This window comes from Podarcis bocagei, assembly GCF_964188305.1.
Source record: "Podarcis bocagei genome assembly, chromosome: 2".
Lineage (NCBI taxonomy): Eukaryota > Metazoa > Chordata > Lepidosauria > Squamata > Lacertidae > Podarcis > Podarcis bocagei.
In genome coordinates this window covers 111,613,347-111,628,263 of record NC_138126.1, presented here as the reverse complement: position 1 = coordinate 111,628,263, position 14,917 = coordinate 111,613,347, and the positions used below count along the sequence as shown (strand labels likewise).

The 14,917-nt window shown below is 46.2% G+C and overlaps 2 protein-coding genes across 3 annotated transcripts in view; one reads left to right on the top strand and one right to left on the bottom strand.

The window, feature by feature from the left end:
- Nucleotides 1-3,872: 3,872 nt before the first annotated feature.
- ORMDL2 (ORMDL sphingolipid biosynthesis regulator 2) lies at nucleotides 3,873-7,913 on the bottom strand. Its single transcript, XM_081181593.1, has 4 exons — nucleotides 7,784-7,913; nucleotides 5,985-6,159; nucleotides 4,790-4,941; nucleotides 3,873-4,683 (listed from the first exon to the last, which is right to left on the bottom strand). Exons 2-4 carry the CDS (start codon nucleotides 6,156-6,158, stop codon nucleotides 4,548-4,550), a joined length of 462 nt encoding a protein of 153 aa, XP_081037719.1. The 5' UTR covers nucleotide 6,159; nucleotides 7,784-7,913; the 3' UTR covers nucleotides 3,873-4,547.
- Nucleotides 7,914-8,054: 141 nt separating this feature from the next.
- SARNP (SAP domain containing ribonucleoprotein) overlaps nucleotides 8,055-14,917 on the top strand; it is a 58,147-nt gene continuing 51,284 nt past the window's right edge. For both annotated transcript variants that reach the window (XM_081181555.1, XM_081181554.1), the window contains exons 1-2: nucleotides 8,055-8,211; nucleotides 12,722-12,821. In XM_081181555.1, the coding sequence (XP_081037681.1) occupies nucleotides 8,176-8,211; nucleotides 12,722-12,821 (136 nt within the window). In that variant the 5' untranslated portion in view covers nucleotides 8,055-8,175. The remainder of the gene's footprint in view (nucleotides 8,212-12,721; nucleotides 12,822-14,917) is intronic.

Below are 14,917 nucleotides of genomic sequence, written 5' to 3'. Positions count from 1 at the left end.
CACCAAAAACCCCCCACAAAACCCTCAAACCAAAAACAGTACCCAGTCGCCTGACAACCTTCCGGACTGAATTGCTGAACCGAGCGCGGTCCGCTTTCCCGCCCCAACAACCAAGACAGGGGGCAGGGGACCCCACAAGGCTTTGAATGTGCCAACGTGATGGAGAACGCAAGATCTCCTGGTCCGGCAGATGCCAATCTCAGCACATCTCTCCCGTAGAGCCCAACCCATTTTGCCGATGAGGGAAGGGGGGGGAGAGTGCTTGACGAGAGAGACGATGGCTAAGGGGGCCCAGCTGTGATATTTGGGGTTGGGGGAAGAGTTGGCCAAACCCGTTGCCCTAGAGACCCCCAGTTCCCAATTGTTTCCCATGATCAACTTGCTGCTCTGAAGACTCTCTTATGTTTGTGTGTGTGCTTGTGTGCGTGAGAGAGAGAGAGAGAGATGTTGGCACATTGCAGAGTTTGGGATTATTTATCTATTTATATATATTGTGTATATATTTGAACTAGCATGGGGAGGAATGCTCCGGCTGCCGGGTTTTCCTCGACTGCCGGGTGGGTCTCCACAGGCCACCCCGTTTCCCCTCCACTGGGCAGGAACGAACTAGAGGGGAGAACGTGTTTATGGACAAAACGTAGGGTGGGAAGGGGAACATGTAAAGAGCCCGTTTTTTATGCTTTCTCTGTGTGTATATAGATGACTATTTTTCCTTTTCCTTTTTAAAGAAGAAATCAATTTATAACCAGTATCTTGAGAGCCATCTGCCTAGCGCCATCTCCTCCCCCCCCCCAACGTAGGGAGATTCTGTATTAGTAGAAGGCAAAATGTGGGCATTATACAGGGGAGACACACACACACACAAAACCCGGGGAAAAAGAAACCCGCACACAGGTTCTCCCTGCTGTTGAAATGACTTTGCAAGACGGCTGTACCCTTGAACCTAAGTTGGTATTGTGGGGAGGGGGTGAGAGTTGCAGGGTCTTTACTGATAAGGCTCTCTCGACTTAACTTTGTACAGTTGAGGCCTTTTAACGCACAATTGCACCATTTCCCCTCTCCCCCACCCCCCAAAAAACACTATAACACACACTCACTCTCTCTCCAAATGCCTGTAAGAGTGGCATTGAGTGATTAACCGAGGCCACATCTCATATTTTCTCCCTTGATCCAACAGACAAGGCAGAGAGAGAACGTGGCAATAAGACTTTCATAGCGGGGGCAAGGTGGGGCACGTAAAATCAGGGTTTGTGTGTAAGAATATCTTTTTTTTGAACTTGTTGGCAAGGTGAGAACCATGTTCTTGAGTGAAAAAGCTGCTTCTGCTAACCGTTCAAAGCTATGACGGTTTAAAACAGTGGGGGGCTGGGGTAGGGAAATTTCAAATATTAAAAGTAGTAATTAAAATTGTATATAAGATGGCATTTGTGTAGAGAGGGGGGGGGAGTTTTTATCAGTAACAAAACCACTGGACATTGTTTGAAAATAAAGGTTTGAGTTAAAGCCAGTATGCATTTTTTTTGTCTCTTCGGATTTGTTTTGTGTGTCATTTCCATTAATTTGGAAGGCTGTAAAGATGTAAAAAAAAATAAATTTTAAAAATTGCTACAAAGGTTTAAAAGCTTGAGAGAGATTTTAAAAAAATGATAAAGTGACTGAATATATTAGATTGTCAAGATTTTTTTGGATGACGGTTAAGAGTTTAAGATAATCCTGTAGATTTTAGCTGATGAAGAAAGACTATACAGTTTTTAATTTTTATATAAACTATAACCCGGTCTTGAAGCTAAAACTTTTTTAAAGTTCTCTGCCTGTATAATCGCATTTGACGCCTTGTCCCATACTTCTGTTTACAGTTGCACATATTATATATATTAAGTTTTAACCCTTTTATGAACCCAGAATAATCACTTTTTTAAAAAATAAAGTGTGGACTTTGTGAGGAATTATATTTTGTGTTTTGGGGTTTCATTACTTTGTGTGCGTGATTTCTGTGTAGCAAAGTTGTCCGTGATGAGAACAAAGGGTTGAAAACAAAACATAAATACTCCTTTTAAAAAATAAATAAAAGCAAACACGAAAGCACCCTTGTATGTGGCATGTTTTCTACCAGGTGGTAGCTTTGAAATGTTTCTAATTTACCTTCAAAGTTGCAAAAGAACTGGCTCCCACTTTTGCTTCTCTCTAAGGTTTTTTAAAGGAAGAAATAAAACCCTAAAATGCATTTAAAGTAATTGGGTCTTGGTTTAAATTTGACTGTGCTTGTATGTGATGGAGTGACAGTCTCATGTCAGTCAGTTGTCAGGGTGTACCAAGTCCACATTCTCAGTAGATGGGTAAGAGATCTCATCTCGGTGAGTCCAACCATAAGAGGCCTTCTACACAGGTGATATCTAAGCTTTGCAGCTTCTGTGTGTGCCTGTGTCCCCTCTCCCCATGCTTTTCTGATCTGCCATTAATCTTGTGACCACAGGTGTGGCTCAGGGTGTTTTGAGGAGTAGGAACCATCTTAAAAGCAATTTTTGTCAATGTATTGTTGATATTGCCTATCCTCCAAAATCCTGCCTATGTTTGACCTCCTGAAACTAAAACCAATATCTGGGCCGCAGGATATATGGAAACATGTAAACTTTTGGAGTTTCTCAAAACTAAACTAGGACTGATTTGACTATGAGGAAGGTGTGTGTGTGTGTGTGTGTGTGTGTGTGTGTAAAGAATTAGCATTGCTGCAACTATATGGTGTGCGCACTCCAGCTGCAGCCTTCTGGGTAGCAGAAAATAGGCAGCTTGGTGCAGTTTCACCAGCCACACAATACTCCCCATTCTTCACAAGAAAAATCTAGCAAGGCAGAGCCATGAATGCAATGATTTTGTCGTCACTTGGAAGGAAATCTATAGTCCACCCCAGGAGTTAGCAACCTTTTGCAGCCATGGGCCGGTCCACCGTCCCTCAGACCATGTGGTGGGCTATTTTTTTTGGGGGGGGGGATGAATGAATTCCTATGCCCCGCAAATAACCCAGAGATGCATTTTAAATAAAAGGGCACATTCTACTCATGTAAAAACACGCCGATTCCCGGAACATCCGTGGGCTGGATTGAGAAGGCGATTGGGCCGCATCTGGCCCCCGGGCCTTAGGTTGCCTATCCCTGGTCCATCCCAATACAGTGGTACCTCGGGTTAAGCACTTAATTCGTTCCGGAGGTCCGCTCTTAACCTGAAACAGTTATTAACCTGAAGCACCACTTTAGCTAATGGGGCCTCCTGCTGCTGCCGCGCCGCCGGAGCACGATTTCTGTTCTTATCCTGAGGTAAAATTCTTAACCCGAGGTACTATTTCTGGGTTAGCGGAGTCTGTAACCTGAAGCGTATGTAACCCGAGGTACCACTGTACTAGCATCTGTCCACTGCTGGGGGAAGAATGTTTTTAGAAATTAAATGCAAGTTGTTAACAGGCCCCCTTTTCAGATGTTAACATTCACTACCATGTACCGTGTACATCAAGTTGTCTTGGTTGGGTTCAATCCCTTGTTGAATGCATCAATACTGTGCCAGCAACTCAACAGCTCCCTGAGCAGGGGCGGGGGGCAGTCACAAAAAGCAAATTTGGCAAGGCTAAAAGACAGGCTTTCTGTATTTGAAATCCACATTGCCTGGATTGTTGCCTATCTGGACCATCCTCGTTTGAGAATGGGGAGTTTTTAATTCTGTGGTTCCGATCAACCACCGTATTTTTGCGTTCAGACAGAAAGGTCGGTCTCCCCCAGCCCTGGAGGCACGCTGGGAAAACAAAGATGGCGCTGGAGGCCTGCACTGTGCTACGCAGGCATCCAGCCTCTCCGATAAGAGATTAGGTGGACAGAAGCAGCATGGAACGTTGACAAAACCTGTATTTTTAATTGACTGCTGCACCACTAGCACGGTCTTGCATTTCTCCTTTATAACCAGAAGGATTAGAAACCCCTTTTGAAAACAGAAGCCAGGTTATGTGGTGGACTCAAGGATTTGCACTTGAGTGCTAATGAACCAAAAAAAAAGGGAACCACGGAGCAGAATAATGAACTACAGTCATCGCAGAATGACAGTTCACTTCTTTCGTAAGAGTTCCCCGGCCCTCCCACCCTGAAAACAACAACCCCATAAACACTTTGGTGTGACAGAATTCTATAAAAACAGAAAAGGTTTACACAGAACAGCTGTATCTCCCAGAAGCTCATCTCAGGCACCCATTACAAGCAGCTCAGGTAGAAGTCTTGCAGGGGACGTCCTGGAGATTTCATGCCCTCCTAAGGATTCAGTCTTTTCCACCAGAAGAAGTGCCGGTCTAATTGTAGACTAGCCGCATGGAGAATGGATTCTATCCCGTAGCAAGAAGCAAAACTCAATACTGCTTAGCTCTGTGGACAGCTGACGCTCTCCCTGCTAGCCCACTCCACAAGTTAATGCGTGGTTCTCTAGAGCTTCAGATGATGTGATTGCAGCATTGCCATCAGGATTTTGCAGTTAAGAGCTGTTTCTTTCGGGAAGAGTCAATATTCCGACTGCTTTCAGTACTTGTTGATACCAAAGATGCGCACGCCATGGAACAGGGGTAGTTTGGGCAAGAGGACGCTCAGCAAGGAGCTAGTGTTGATTATGAAGTGCACAGGGTCATATTTGGTATAAAAGCTGGTCAAGATGTAGCTAATGGGAAATAAACATGCTGTTTTTAGCTGCATGAAAAGAGTTAAAGCTTTGCTGCTTAAGTAAAAGACAAAGCAGTGCAAACAAAGCCATTCCTGGTACTTACAGGACAATTGGTGAGATGCTGAGGAATTTGCGAGAGGACGTCCACTGTGTGCCATTGTCAATCTGCTCCCAGTGTGTGAGGAGGCGATCCTTGCCCTGGTCTGGTGTTTCAAAGGGGGTTCCTTTCACTGTGTGTAGGAGCCAATACATTGCCTGGGGGGGAGGGGTGGAAAATAAGTGAATTAAGATTGTGGCCTTTCTTCTCTCTCCCTAAGACAGCAGGAAGAGACATCAGCTTAGATTCTTGTGCAGCTCAGATTAAAAGGAATAGTTGAGGAATTTCCATACAGTGGTGCCTTGGTTTAAGAACAGCTTAGTTTATGAACAACTCGGATTAAGAATGCTGCAAACCCAGAAGTAGGTGTTTTGGTTTGTCAACTTTGCCTTGGAATAAGAACATGTTTTGCTTCCTGTTGAGTGTGTTCCATTTGTAAATTGAGTCCCCCGCTGCTATGGGAAAGCATGCCTTGGTTTAAGAACACTTTGGTTTAAGAACAGACTTCTGGAACGGATCAAGTTCGTAAACCAAGGTACCACTGTATTGGTATTGCTCCAAATATAAGCTGCATCCTTAAAATGAGATCACTTCAATGATGCAAGAGCACAATAACAGGTCACACTCTGAGTTTTATACAAGCCAGCTTTGGAGGGTGAAAGCGAAGCCTATATTCAGGCCTATATGGAAGAAGGTTCAACATACAATGTTGACAAGTTTTGTCCCATGATCTGTGATAACAATCAAGACTTCTCTGCTTGTAGAAAAGAGAAAAGGCGCATACAATCCCTAGGATCTGTAGCAGGTATAGGGAATATGTTTTCAGCCTGAAGGCTGCCAGGGACTGCGTTGCAGGGGTGTGGAGACGACAACACACAAAGCGGGCAGGGAAGCCATGGTTGTAATTCTTACCTTTGTCCAACAAGCTAGTTTCTACACGCACACACTCATTTCTTACCCCGATCCAAGCAAGCAAGGATCCCTATCAGAATACAAACTCACATTCCACCCAGGCAATAACAGCCAAGAAGGGTGTGAAGCAGAGTCACTGAAGGGTGTGTCTGGGAAGGTGTTACAACACAAAGAGCCCCCAGAGTTTGAGGTCCACCACCACCAACCCAGAGAATGCATTAAAGGCTCAGGTGCAAAAAATAGCTTTAAGGAACTTAAGTTCACAAGCTGATAAAAAGTTATAACCTACCAAGTTATGGATGACATTGGTCAGAGTCCAAACCACAGGAACGCTAAAGAAGGGGATGCTGAGAAGAATGATGTGGAGGAGAACCACTGAGATGCTATAAGCCAGCCAAATGCCTTTGCTGTTCATCACTCGGGTGTTGGGATTCACCTCACTGTGGGCTACACCAACATTCATGCTGAAGAGGAAAAAACAATATGCTGGATGCAGAGATACTGTACAGTGGTACCTCAGGTTACATACACTTCAGGTTACATATGCTTCAGGTTACAGACTCCGCTAACCCAGAAATAGTACCTCAGGTTAAGAACTTTGCTTCAGGATGAGAACAGAAACTGTGCTCCGGCAGCATGGCGGCGGCAGGAGGCCCCATTAGCTAAAGTGGTGCTTCAGGTTAAGAACAGTTTCAGGTTAAGAATGGACCTCCGGAACGAATTAAGTATGTAACCAGAGGTACCACTGTACATTATGTATTATTTCATTTGAATCTGTAAAATAGAAAATGCAAAAATACACACACACACAGTTGTTTCACGTACCACATTGCTATCAGCTACAAAAAAGTGCTTCTTTCAAGCCTAATTTTGGGGAGCCGGAGGAGAGAAAAGAAGCTAAGGAAAGCCTCTGCGGGCGCATCCGAGCCCACAGGTGCCACACTGGCAGCCATGGCGTAAAACAGTAGGGTGTTTTATGCTTATTCCTATTTCCTGCTTCTTCCGTTTTTTAGCAGCCGAGGAAACTGCCTCATTAGTCCTGTGGCACAGTGCTTGCTGGGCAAGGCAAGAAGGTCCCTGGTCCTGCCCCAGACACCTCCAAGAAGGGCCCCACCCCCCTGTCTGGATCCTTGACTACCATAGCCTCGGCCCTGTATACCTGAAGAAGCATCTTCACACACCCCCATCATTCAGTTCCACCTCCGAGGAGCTCCTAGCAGTTCCCTCACTGCAAGAAGTGAGGTTACAGGGAACCAACAAGAGCTTTCTAGGGAGTGGCGCCCCAGCTCCTGCCAACCTAGCAGTTCAAAAACATGCCAGTGCAAGTAAATAAATATGTTCCACTGCGGTGGGAAGATAAACGGCATTTCCGTGCGCTCTGGCTTTCGTGACGGTGTCCCGTTGCATCAGAAGTGGTTTAGTCATGCTGGCCACATGACCTGGAAAGCTGTGTGCTGGCTCCCTGGGCCTGAAAAGCGAGATGAGCGCCACAACCCCATAGTCGCCTTTGACTGGACTTAACCTTCCAGAGGTCCTTTACTTTTTTACCTTCCTACGGAAGGCCCTATAAACCACTATACAGTGGTACCTCAGGTTAAGTACTTAATTCGTTCCGGAGGTCCGCTCTTAACCTGAAACTGTTCTTAGCCTGAAGCACCACTTTATCTAATGGGGCCTCCTGCTGCAGCTGAATGATTTCTGTTCTCATCCTGAAGCAAAGTTCTTAACCTGAGGTACTACTTCTGGGTTAGCGGAGTCTGTAACCTGAAGCGTATGTAACCAGAGGTACCACTGTACAACCTTTAGAAGACATCTGTATGAGGAAGTTCTTAATGTTTGATGTTTCTGTATATGCTGGACCAGAGTGGCTGGGGCGACTCAGTCAGATGGGCTGGGTACAAATAAATAAAATAATAATAATAATGATGATGATGATGATGATAATTAGTGCAGGGCCGACAGTAAGCTCACGTGGGCCGGTGCTCCGACTCAGGACCAGGCGGTTCCCTGCGAAGCCCTCGTTTATCACCAGAAACTCGTGACACCGCCTGCCCCACGACCCACAACGGAGACCTATAGGAGACCTACGCGGCTGGTTCCGCGGCGACGACGGCGGCGGCGCCTCTTCTTCGCAAGGGAGGGACAAGGCGAGGCACCCGAAAGCGGCGCTTCTTCCTGCTTCTGCTTCCGCCGGCAGGCGGTCTCCGGGAAACGATTCCTCGTCCCCGCCCCCCACCGCCAATCAGCCAATCGGGCAGGCGCCCCGGTCCTTCCCCATTGGCTATTCTCTGCCGCCGCTCTTCGCCTCTCTCCCCGTTTACCCACACACGAGCCAATGAGCGAGAGGGATGTTAGGGAAGCGTCAAAGGTCATGGGAAAGCGAGGCCCGGATTGGGCGGCAGGGCCTGAGCGGGCACGCACGGTTTGCCGTCGGGGCGCGAGGGAGGAGGCCGCTGAGGGAGGGGGAAAGCGAAGGGAAGATGGCGGCGGAAACAGTGGAGCTGCACAAGTTGAAGGTACCGAGGCCGGGTCTGAGCGGGTGGGGCGGACTCCTCATACTCTGAGGGAACAGCGCTTGGCCTCCTCCTCCTCCGCCTCATTCCAGGCTGGCGGCGGCGGCGGCAGCAACACTGAGGGAAAAATCCTGAGGGAGCTGCCTTTCCCCCCCTCAGGCTCCGTGTGGGGATTTGCGCCGTCAGACCAACAGGGCCGCCGAGTTCTCGCGAGGGCGGGAAAAGAGTCGCGCCGGTTCCCGTCGCGCCGCGCTCCCCTCTCAGGCCGCCTGGACCTGCGGGCATCGCGCCCACCTGCAGGAAGGGGCAGCGCTCTGCTCGCCCACGTTGGTTGGTGGTAGCTGCGTAGCCCGAACTGAACGCCCTGGTGGGTCAGGCGAGGGGATCTGTCTAGCCCAGCATCCTGTTCTCACACAACTAGCAGCCAAGATGCCTGTGGGATATAGGAGCGCGAGAGAAAACTCTCCCCTCCCGTGGTTTCCAGCAATGGTGGTCGGAAGCATTGGTGCCTCATACTGTGAAGCAAAGGAGCAAACTCTTCGCCCCCCCTCCCCCAATTTTTTTTGGAGAGTGCCTTGAGGGATAGATACAGTGGTACCTCGTGTTAAGTACTTAATTCGTTCCGGAGGTCCGTTCTTAACCTGAAGCACCACTTTAGCTAATGGGGCCTCCCGCTGCTCCTGCGCCGCCGGAGCACGATTTCTGTTCTCATCCTGAAGCAAAGTTCTTAACCTGAAGCATTATTTCTGGGTTAGCGGAGTCTGTAATCTGAAGCATATGTAACCCAAGGTACCACTGTATATACATATACATATACATATACAACACACACATAAACATATACAGTGGTGCCTCGCAAGACGAAATTAATTCGTTCCGCGAGTTTTTTCGTCTTGCGAAGCACGGTGTCGGAAAAGTTTTGGAAAAGCTTCAAAAATCACCAAAAACCTCAAAAAAGGCTACCACACCGCGTTCTATGAGTTGCTCCTCGAAGTCAAGTCGCAACTGTATTAACGGTGTTAAGAAAAAGGAAACAAACTTGCAAGACGTTTCCGTCTTGCGAAGCAAGCCCATAGGGCAATTCGTCTTGCGAAGCAGCTCAAAAACCGCAAAACCCTTTCGTCTAGCGAGTTTTTCGTCTTGCGAGGCATTCGTCTTGTGGGGCACCACTGTAGATAGATACACACACACATATATATATACATACACACATAAATTTATAGACATATATTTATACACACACACACACACACACACACATATATATATATATATATACACACACACATACAAGACATGGGTGGCGTTGTGGTCTAAACCACTGAGCCTTGGGCTTGTGGATCAAAAGGTTGGCAGTCCGATTCCCCCGACAGGGTTGGCTCCCGTTCCTCGGTCCCAGCTCCTGCCAACCTAGCAGTTCGAAAGCACTCCAAAAAGTGCAAGTAGATAAATAGGTACTGCTCCAGTGGGTAATGGCGTTTCTGTGCGCTTTGGCTTCCATCATGGTGTCCCGTTGCACCAGAAGCGGCTTAGTCATGCAGGCCACATGACCCGGAAAATCTGTCAGCGGAGTGGACGAACGCTGGCTCCCTCGGCCTGTAAAGCGAGATGAGCACTACAACCCAGAGTCGTTCGCAACTGGACTTAACTGTCAGGGGTACCTTTACCTTTTACCTCGGTTTTTGAATGTCTCCATTGATGAACATTTGGTTTTCGAATGCCATAAACCCAGAAGTAAATGCTTCAGTTTTTGAACACGCCTCAGAAGTTGAATATGCCATGCGGCTTCCGCTGAGTCCAAGATCCAGAGGTCTAGCTATTGGCTATTGAGTTTTCAGTTTTCGAATGTTTCAGAACTCAAACAGCTGGGGACCTTGGTGCCCAAGCACCCACAAATTCCCCATGAAGGGGGCTGGGCACTCTCAATTTTTGGTGCTAGGGCCACGCATGCTGCATGGCACCCACAGTCACAGGACCAAACTGGCGCTCCTGATGGGCATTCCCATTCACATGGCGTGGGTGAGCCCCATTATAATTGATTATGCGGGACTTACTTGCCCCGCCCCCAAATATTTTATTCAAGTTGGCACCTCTGCTGTGGAGGTAGAGCATATCTATATGGCTAGTTTCGTGGGAGCCGATTGAAACTAAATCCTTCAAAGACAGAGGTCCTATGGCTAGGTCGGGATAGCATGGGGATGAGGGACCAACTCCCTTCTCTTGCGGGGGCCCAATTAGTGCCATTACCTTCCGTTAAGAGTTTGGGTGTAATCCTTGACGCCTCCCTTTCCATGGAGGCGCAAGTCACAGCCAATTTGATTCCCTCCGCCCCCTTTTTCTTTTTTCTTTTCCTTCTCCTGCAATGAGGCTCCATTTTAATATTTTAATGTTCCATTATTTTAATGTTGTATTTTATTTTGTTTTTAAGTTGTAATCACTCATCTTGTTTTTATTATTGCTTGTAAGCCGCTCTGAGCCCGGCCTTGGCTGGGGAGGGCGGGGTATAAATAAAAAATTATTATTATTATTATTATTAATAGCCATCTCCTCCCCGGATTTGTGTAATCTTTCAGTAAAAGTTGGAAGCATATCATTGTTGATTTACTTCAGTTAGTAAGTCATTTGGAATGAATAGTTCTCAAAGTGGCTGATAGCTAATTCTCAACAATTCAGTACAAAGCAGTGCTCTCTCATTTTAGTGGTGGAGGATGTTATGTTAACCTAGTAAACCATTGAGCCTCTTGGGCTTGCCAGTTGGAAAGTTGGCAGTTCAAATCTCCATGACGGAGTGAGTTCCTGTTGCTCTGTCCCAGCTCCTGCCAGCCTAGCATTTTGAAAGCACATGAGTGCAAGTAGATAAACAGATACCACTGCGGCAGGAAGGTAAACTGCATTTCCGTGCACTCTGGCTTCTGTCATGGTGTTCCATTGCACCAGAATCAGTTTAGGCATGCTGGCTACATTACCTGGAAAGCTGTCTGTGGACAGATGCCGGTTCCCTCAGCCTGAAAGTGAGATGAACGCCACAACCCCATAGTCACCATTGACTAGACTTAACCACCCAGGGGTCCTTTACCTTACCTGCCTTCCATAGGTTATTGGATGACAGCTCCTCTGTTATCCGTGACCACTAGTCATGCTTGCTGGGGCTAATGGAAGTTGTAACCCAGCAACATTTGAAGGGGTACCAGGCGAGGAACTGTGTTAACTCCTCTTTCCCAGCTCTCTGGTGGCGAGTCTAGCATAAAATGGCCCTGCCCCAATAGCACTCAAAATAAGAAACAGGAGGGAGGAAGTCAGCCACAAGCAGGTATTTGTATAAAAATGTGTGTGCCTGTGAAATTACGTAATGAAAGTTGAATGTGTTTGAATGGAAGTCTCAACCTGGACCAGTAGAACACTTCATTTTACAAATGATCTTTTAAAAGCCTATTTCTTCTCTTGTCCTTTGGTTACTCGATGAAGCATGAGCCTCTCTAGGATTAAGGCTGCAAACCTTTGCCTACTTATATAGGAATCAGTACAACCTGAATATAGTGGAACTTGCTTTGATAAATCCACTTTATACAATTCAGTCCTATTTCCCTCTCAGTTTGCATGCTGAACTTTCTGTCATTGCTGCCCCTGGTTCTGGGCAACCAGTATTGTCCTCCCACTTTCTAGGTGGATGCTTCCTACCACAAAATGCTTGTGTAAAGTTGCAGAGATAAATGTGGGGAACCAGGAACTTCACAGTATGAAATAAATGCTTCCCCTTGTATGCTTGTTATTATTCATTCAAAGCATCCCCACCTCAGTCAGAAAAGTTCCCAGGGCAGCTTGCCTGGGATCATGCTTATATACTTCCCATGTTTGTATACTTAATAAATTATTGAAGCAATCTGAAAACCTTGTGGGCCCCTTGGTAGGCCCTTATGAGCACCATGACTCCTGGTGATGGCAACTGTAGTGTGGAAGGTAGGCACACAGCCCAGGAGGATGTAATAACAGTAAAACTACAAATTTATAGAAGATGTGGTAGAGCAGCATAGAATTGTGATGGTTGCCACCAGTAATGTTACTCTTGCACAAAGTTGGAGCAGTCGGAGGTGCAGTGGGTAACTTAGTGAGATCTCATTTTCCCAGGAATAAAATATTTCTATGTGCATTTAGAGAGAAGTCTTCCTTGATGAAAACTAGTCTCATGAATAAAGTTTTAAGGTGTCTAGGCCAATGAAAGGCTAACTTCATAAGTCAACTTTATAAACTATTGTGAGACTGAGAATCTTCTGTTTTTGGTCTTGTTTTTACTGCAGATTTCTACAGACTTTCATTACAAATGTTATAAAATGAGTGTTGAAAAAAATTAAATAAACCCCATGTCCTCATTAAAATACACAGCCTTCGCTTGTTCAAAACCTTTCACCACTTAATATATATCCATTATGATTATTGCATTTTTGTACATGTTTCCTTCCTAATCTGTAGGAAGCCACACTTTCTTTATTAAGGCAAAGTCTCTTCTACTTTACAGCTAGCTGAGCTGAAGCAGGAATGTTTAGCCCGAGGTCTGGAGGCAAAAGGAAACAAACAGGATCTCATCAATAGACTCCAGGCCTATCTTGAGCAGCATGGTATGTTCCTACACTGCATTCTTCCTACACTCTACCAAGATCCTTCTAACAAGATTGAGCAGAGTCCAGCAGAAGTTACCTTAAATATTTAAGCAAATGTGTTGCTTTTTGGATGTTCATTGTGAAACTGTTTACAGTCTTTCTGTACAAGAGTCAAAGGTTCCCTGTTTGACTTCAGTTTATTAAATGCTCTTCATATAAAATTCTGAAATGATTGAGCAAGACATAGGCCACTTTCTAATGTCATGCTAAACCATGGTTTAATGTTAAGTGACCAAGCCTATGGCTCAAGTGCTCGTCTCTCTGTTTCTGACATGGCCTAGAGGAGGAGTTGGAAGCTTTTGCTTACATTTTTCATTAATTGCATTTTTTTTCATTTTGTTCAATCTCATGGATGCGTTTTTTGCAGGACCCTCACTATTCCCTTCAGAATCTTTGCCAGTGACAGATACAAGGAAAAGAAACATGAGCAGGCGTGGTGTAGTGGTTAAGAGCGGTAGTCTCATAATCTGAGGAACCCGGTTCACATCTCCGCTCCTCCACATGCAGCTGCTGGGTGACCTTGGGCTAGTCACACTTCTTTGAAGTCTCTCAGCCCCACTCACCTCACAGAGTGTTTGATGTGGGGGAGGAAGGGAAAGGAGAATGTTAGCCGCTTTGAGACTCCTTCGGGTAGTGATAAAGCGGGATATTTAGCCCTGTTTAGGGAAGCTTTTAATGTTTGATGTATCACAGTATTTTAATATTCTTTTGGAAGCCGCCCAGAGTGGCTGGGGAAACCCAGCCAGATGGGCGGGGTATAAATAATAAAAAATTATTATTATTATTATTATTTATTATTATCAAATCCAAACTCTTCCTCTTCGTCTTCTCTCTAGTACCAGCAGTGGTCAGGAGAAATGTTCCTAGAGCTAAGAGAGACAGGTTCAAACCCCACCACCACCCCAACTACGCGTTCACAGGTTTTATTTTCAGTAAAAGGCACAACTGACATGGATAAATACTCATACTGTTGAAGACACTATTTTAGAACAGAAACCTTTTGGAATGTAAGGATGAAGTGTATGTCTGCAAAGGAAGCAACTGCTGATATAAGACGCTTTATCATGGTGGTCAATAACATTGCATTGAAAGCAGAAAAAGGGGATTTGAATTCTGCTCCAGGCAGATACTGGAATCCACCCTAGCCCAAAGTACACTACAGCTGTTGTATGCCACACAGGTCTACCCACTAATTTCCTGGTGGCCTGGGCAGCACGGCCACAATGCTGGGCTTGGGACCGTCTACTAGTCCAGGTAGGAAACTTCTATGATTCATTTCAGTGCTCACCCTCCTGGCTCCTCAGCCTTTCTGTTTCCTGCCAAGCTCAGCAGATTTCCTCTGTCCTTATAGACCTTAACATTTTTCTTGGCTCCCCCCCCCCCCCCCAGCTTTCAGACAGACTAATTACAGTGGTACCTCCGGTTACATAGGCTTCAGATTACATACGCTTAAGGTTACAGACTCCGCTAACCCAGAAATAGCAGCTCGGGTTAAGAAATTTGCTTCAGGGTAAGAACAGAAATCGTTCTCTGGCGGCGCGGTGGCAACTGGAAGGCCTCATTAGCTAAAGTGGCGCTTCAGGTTAAGAACAGTTTCAGGTTAGGAACGGACCTCCGGAACGAATTACCATATTTTTTGCTCTATAAGACTCACTTTTCCCCTCCTAAAAAGTATGGGGAAATGTGTGTGCGTCTTATGGAGCGAATGCAGGCTGCGCAGCTATCCCAGAAGCCAGAACAGCAAGAGGGGTTGCTGCTTTCACTGCACAGCGATCCCTCTTGCTGTTCTGGCTTCTGAGATTCATATTTCCCCCCCCCCTTGTTTTCCTCCTCTCAAAACTAGGTGCGTCTTGTAGTCTGGTGCGTCTTGTAGAGCGGAAAATACGATAAGTACTTAACCCGGGGTACCACTGTACCCTATTGGTGTCTTTTCATCCAACATCAGTGAGTGATGAGGCCCAATCATACACCATAGCTAAATAGCTTAAGGCCTTAGATTCAGCATCTTCCTGCTCCTAGGCAAGTGATGGCTCACTCAACTAGAGCTACAGCCA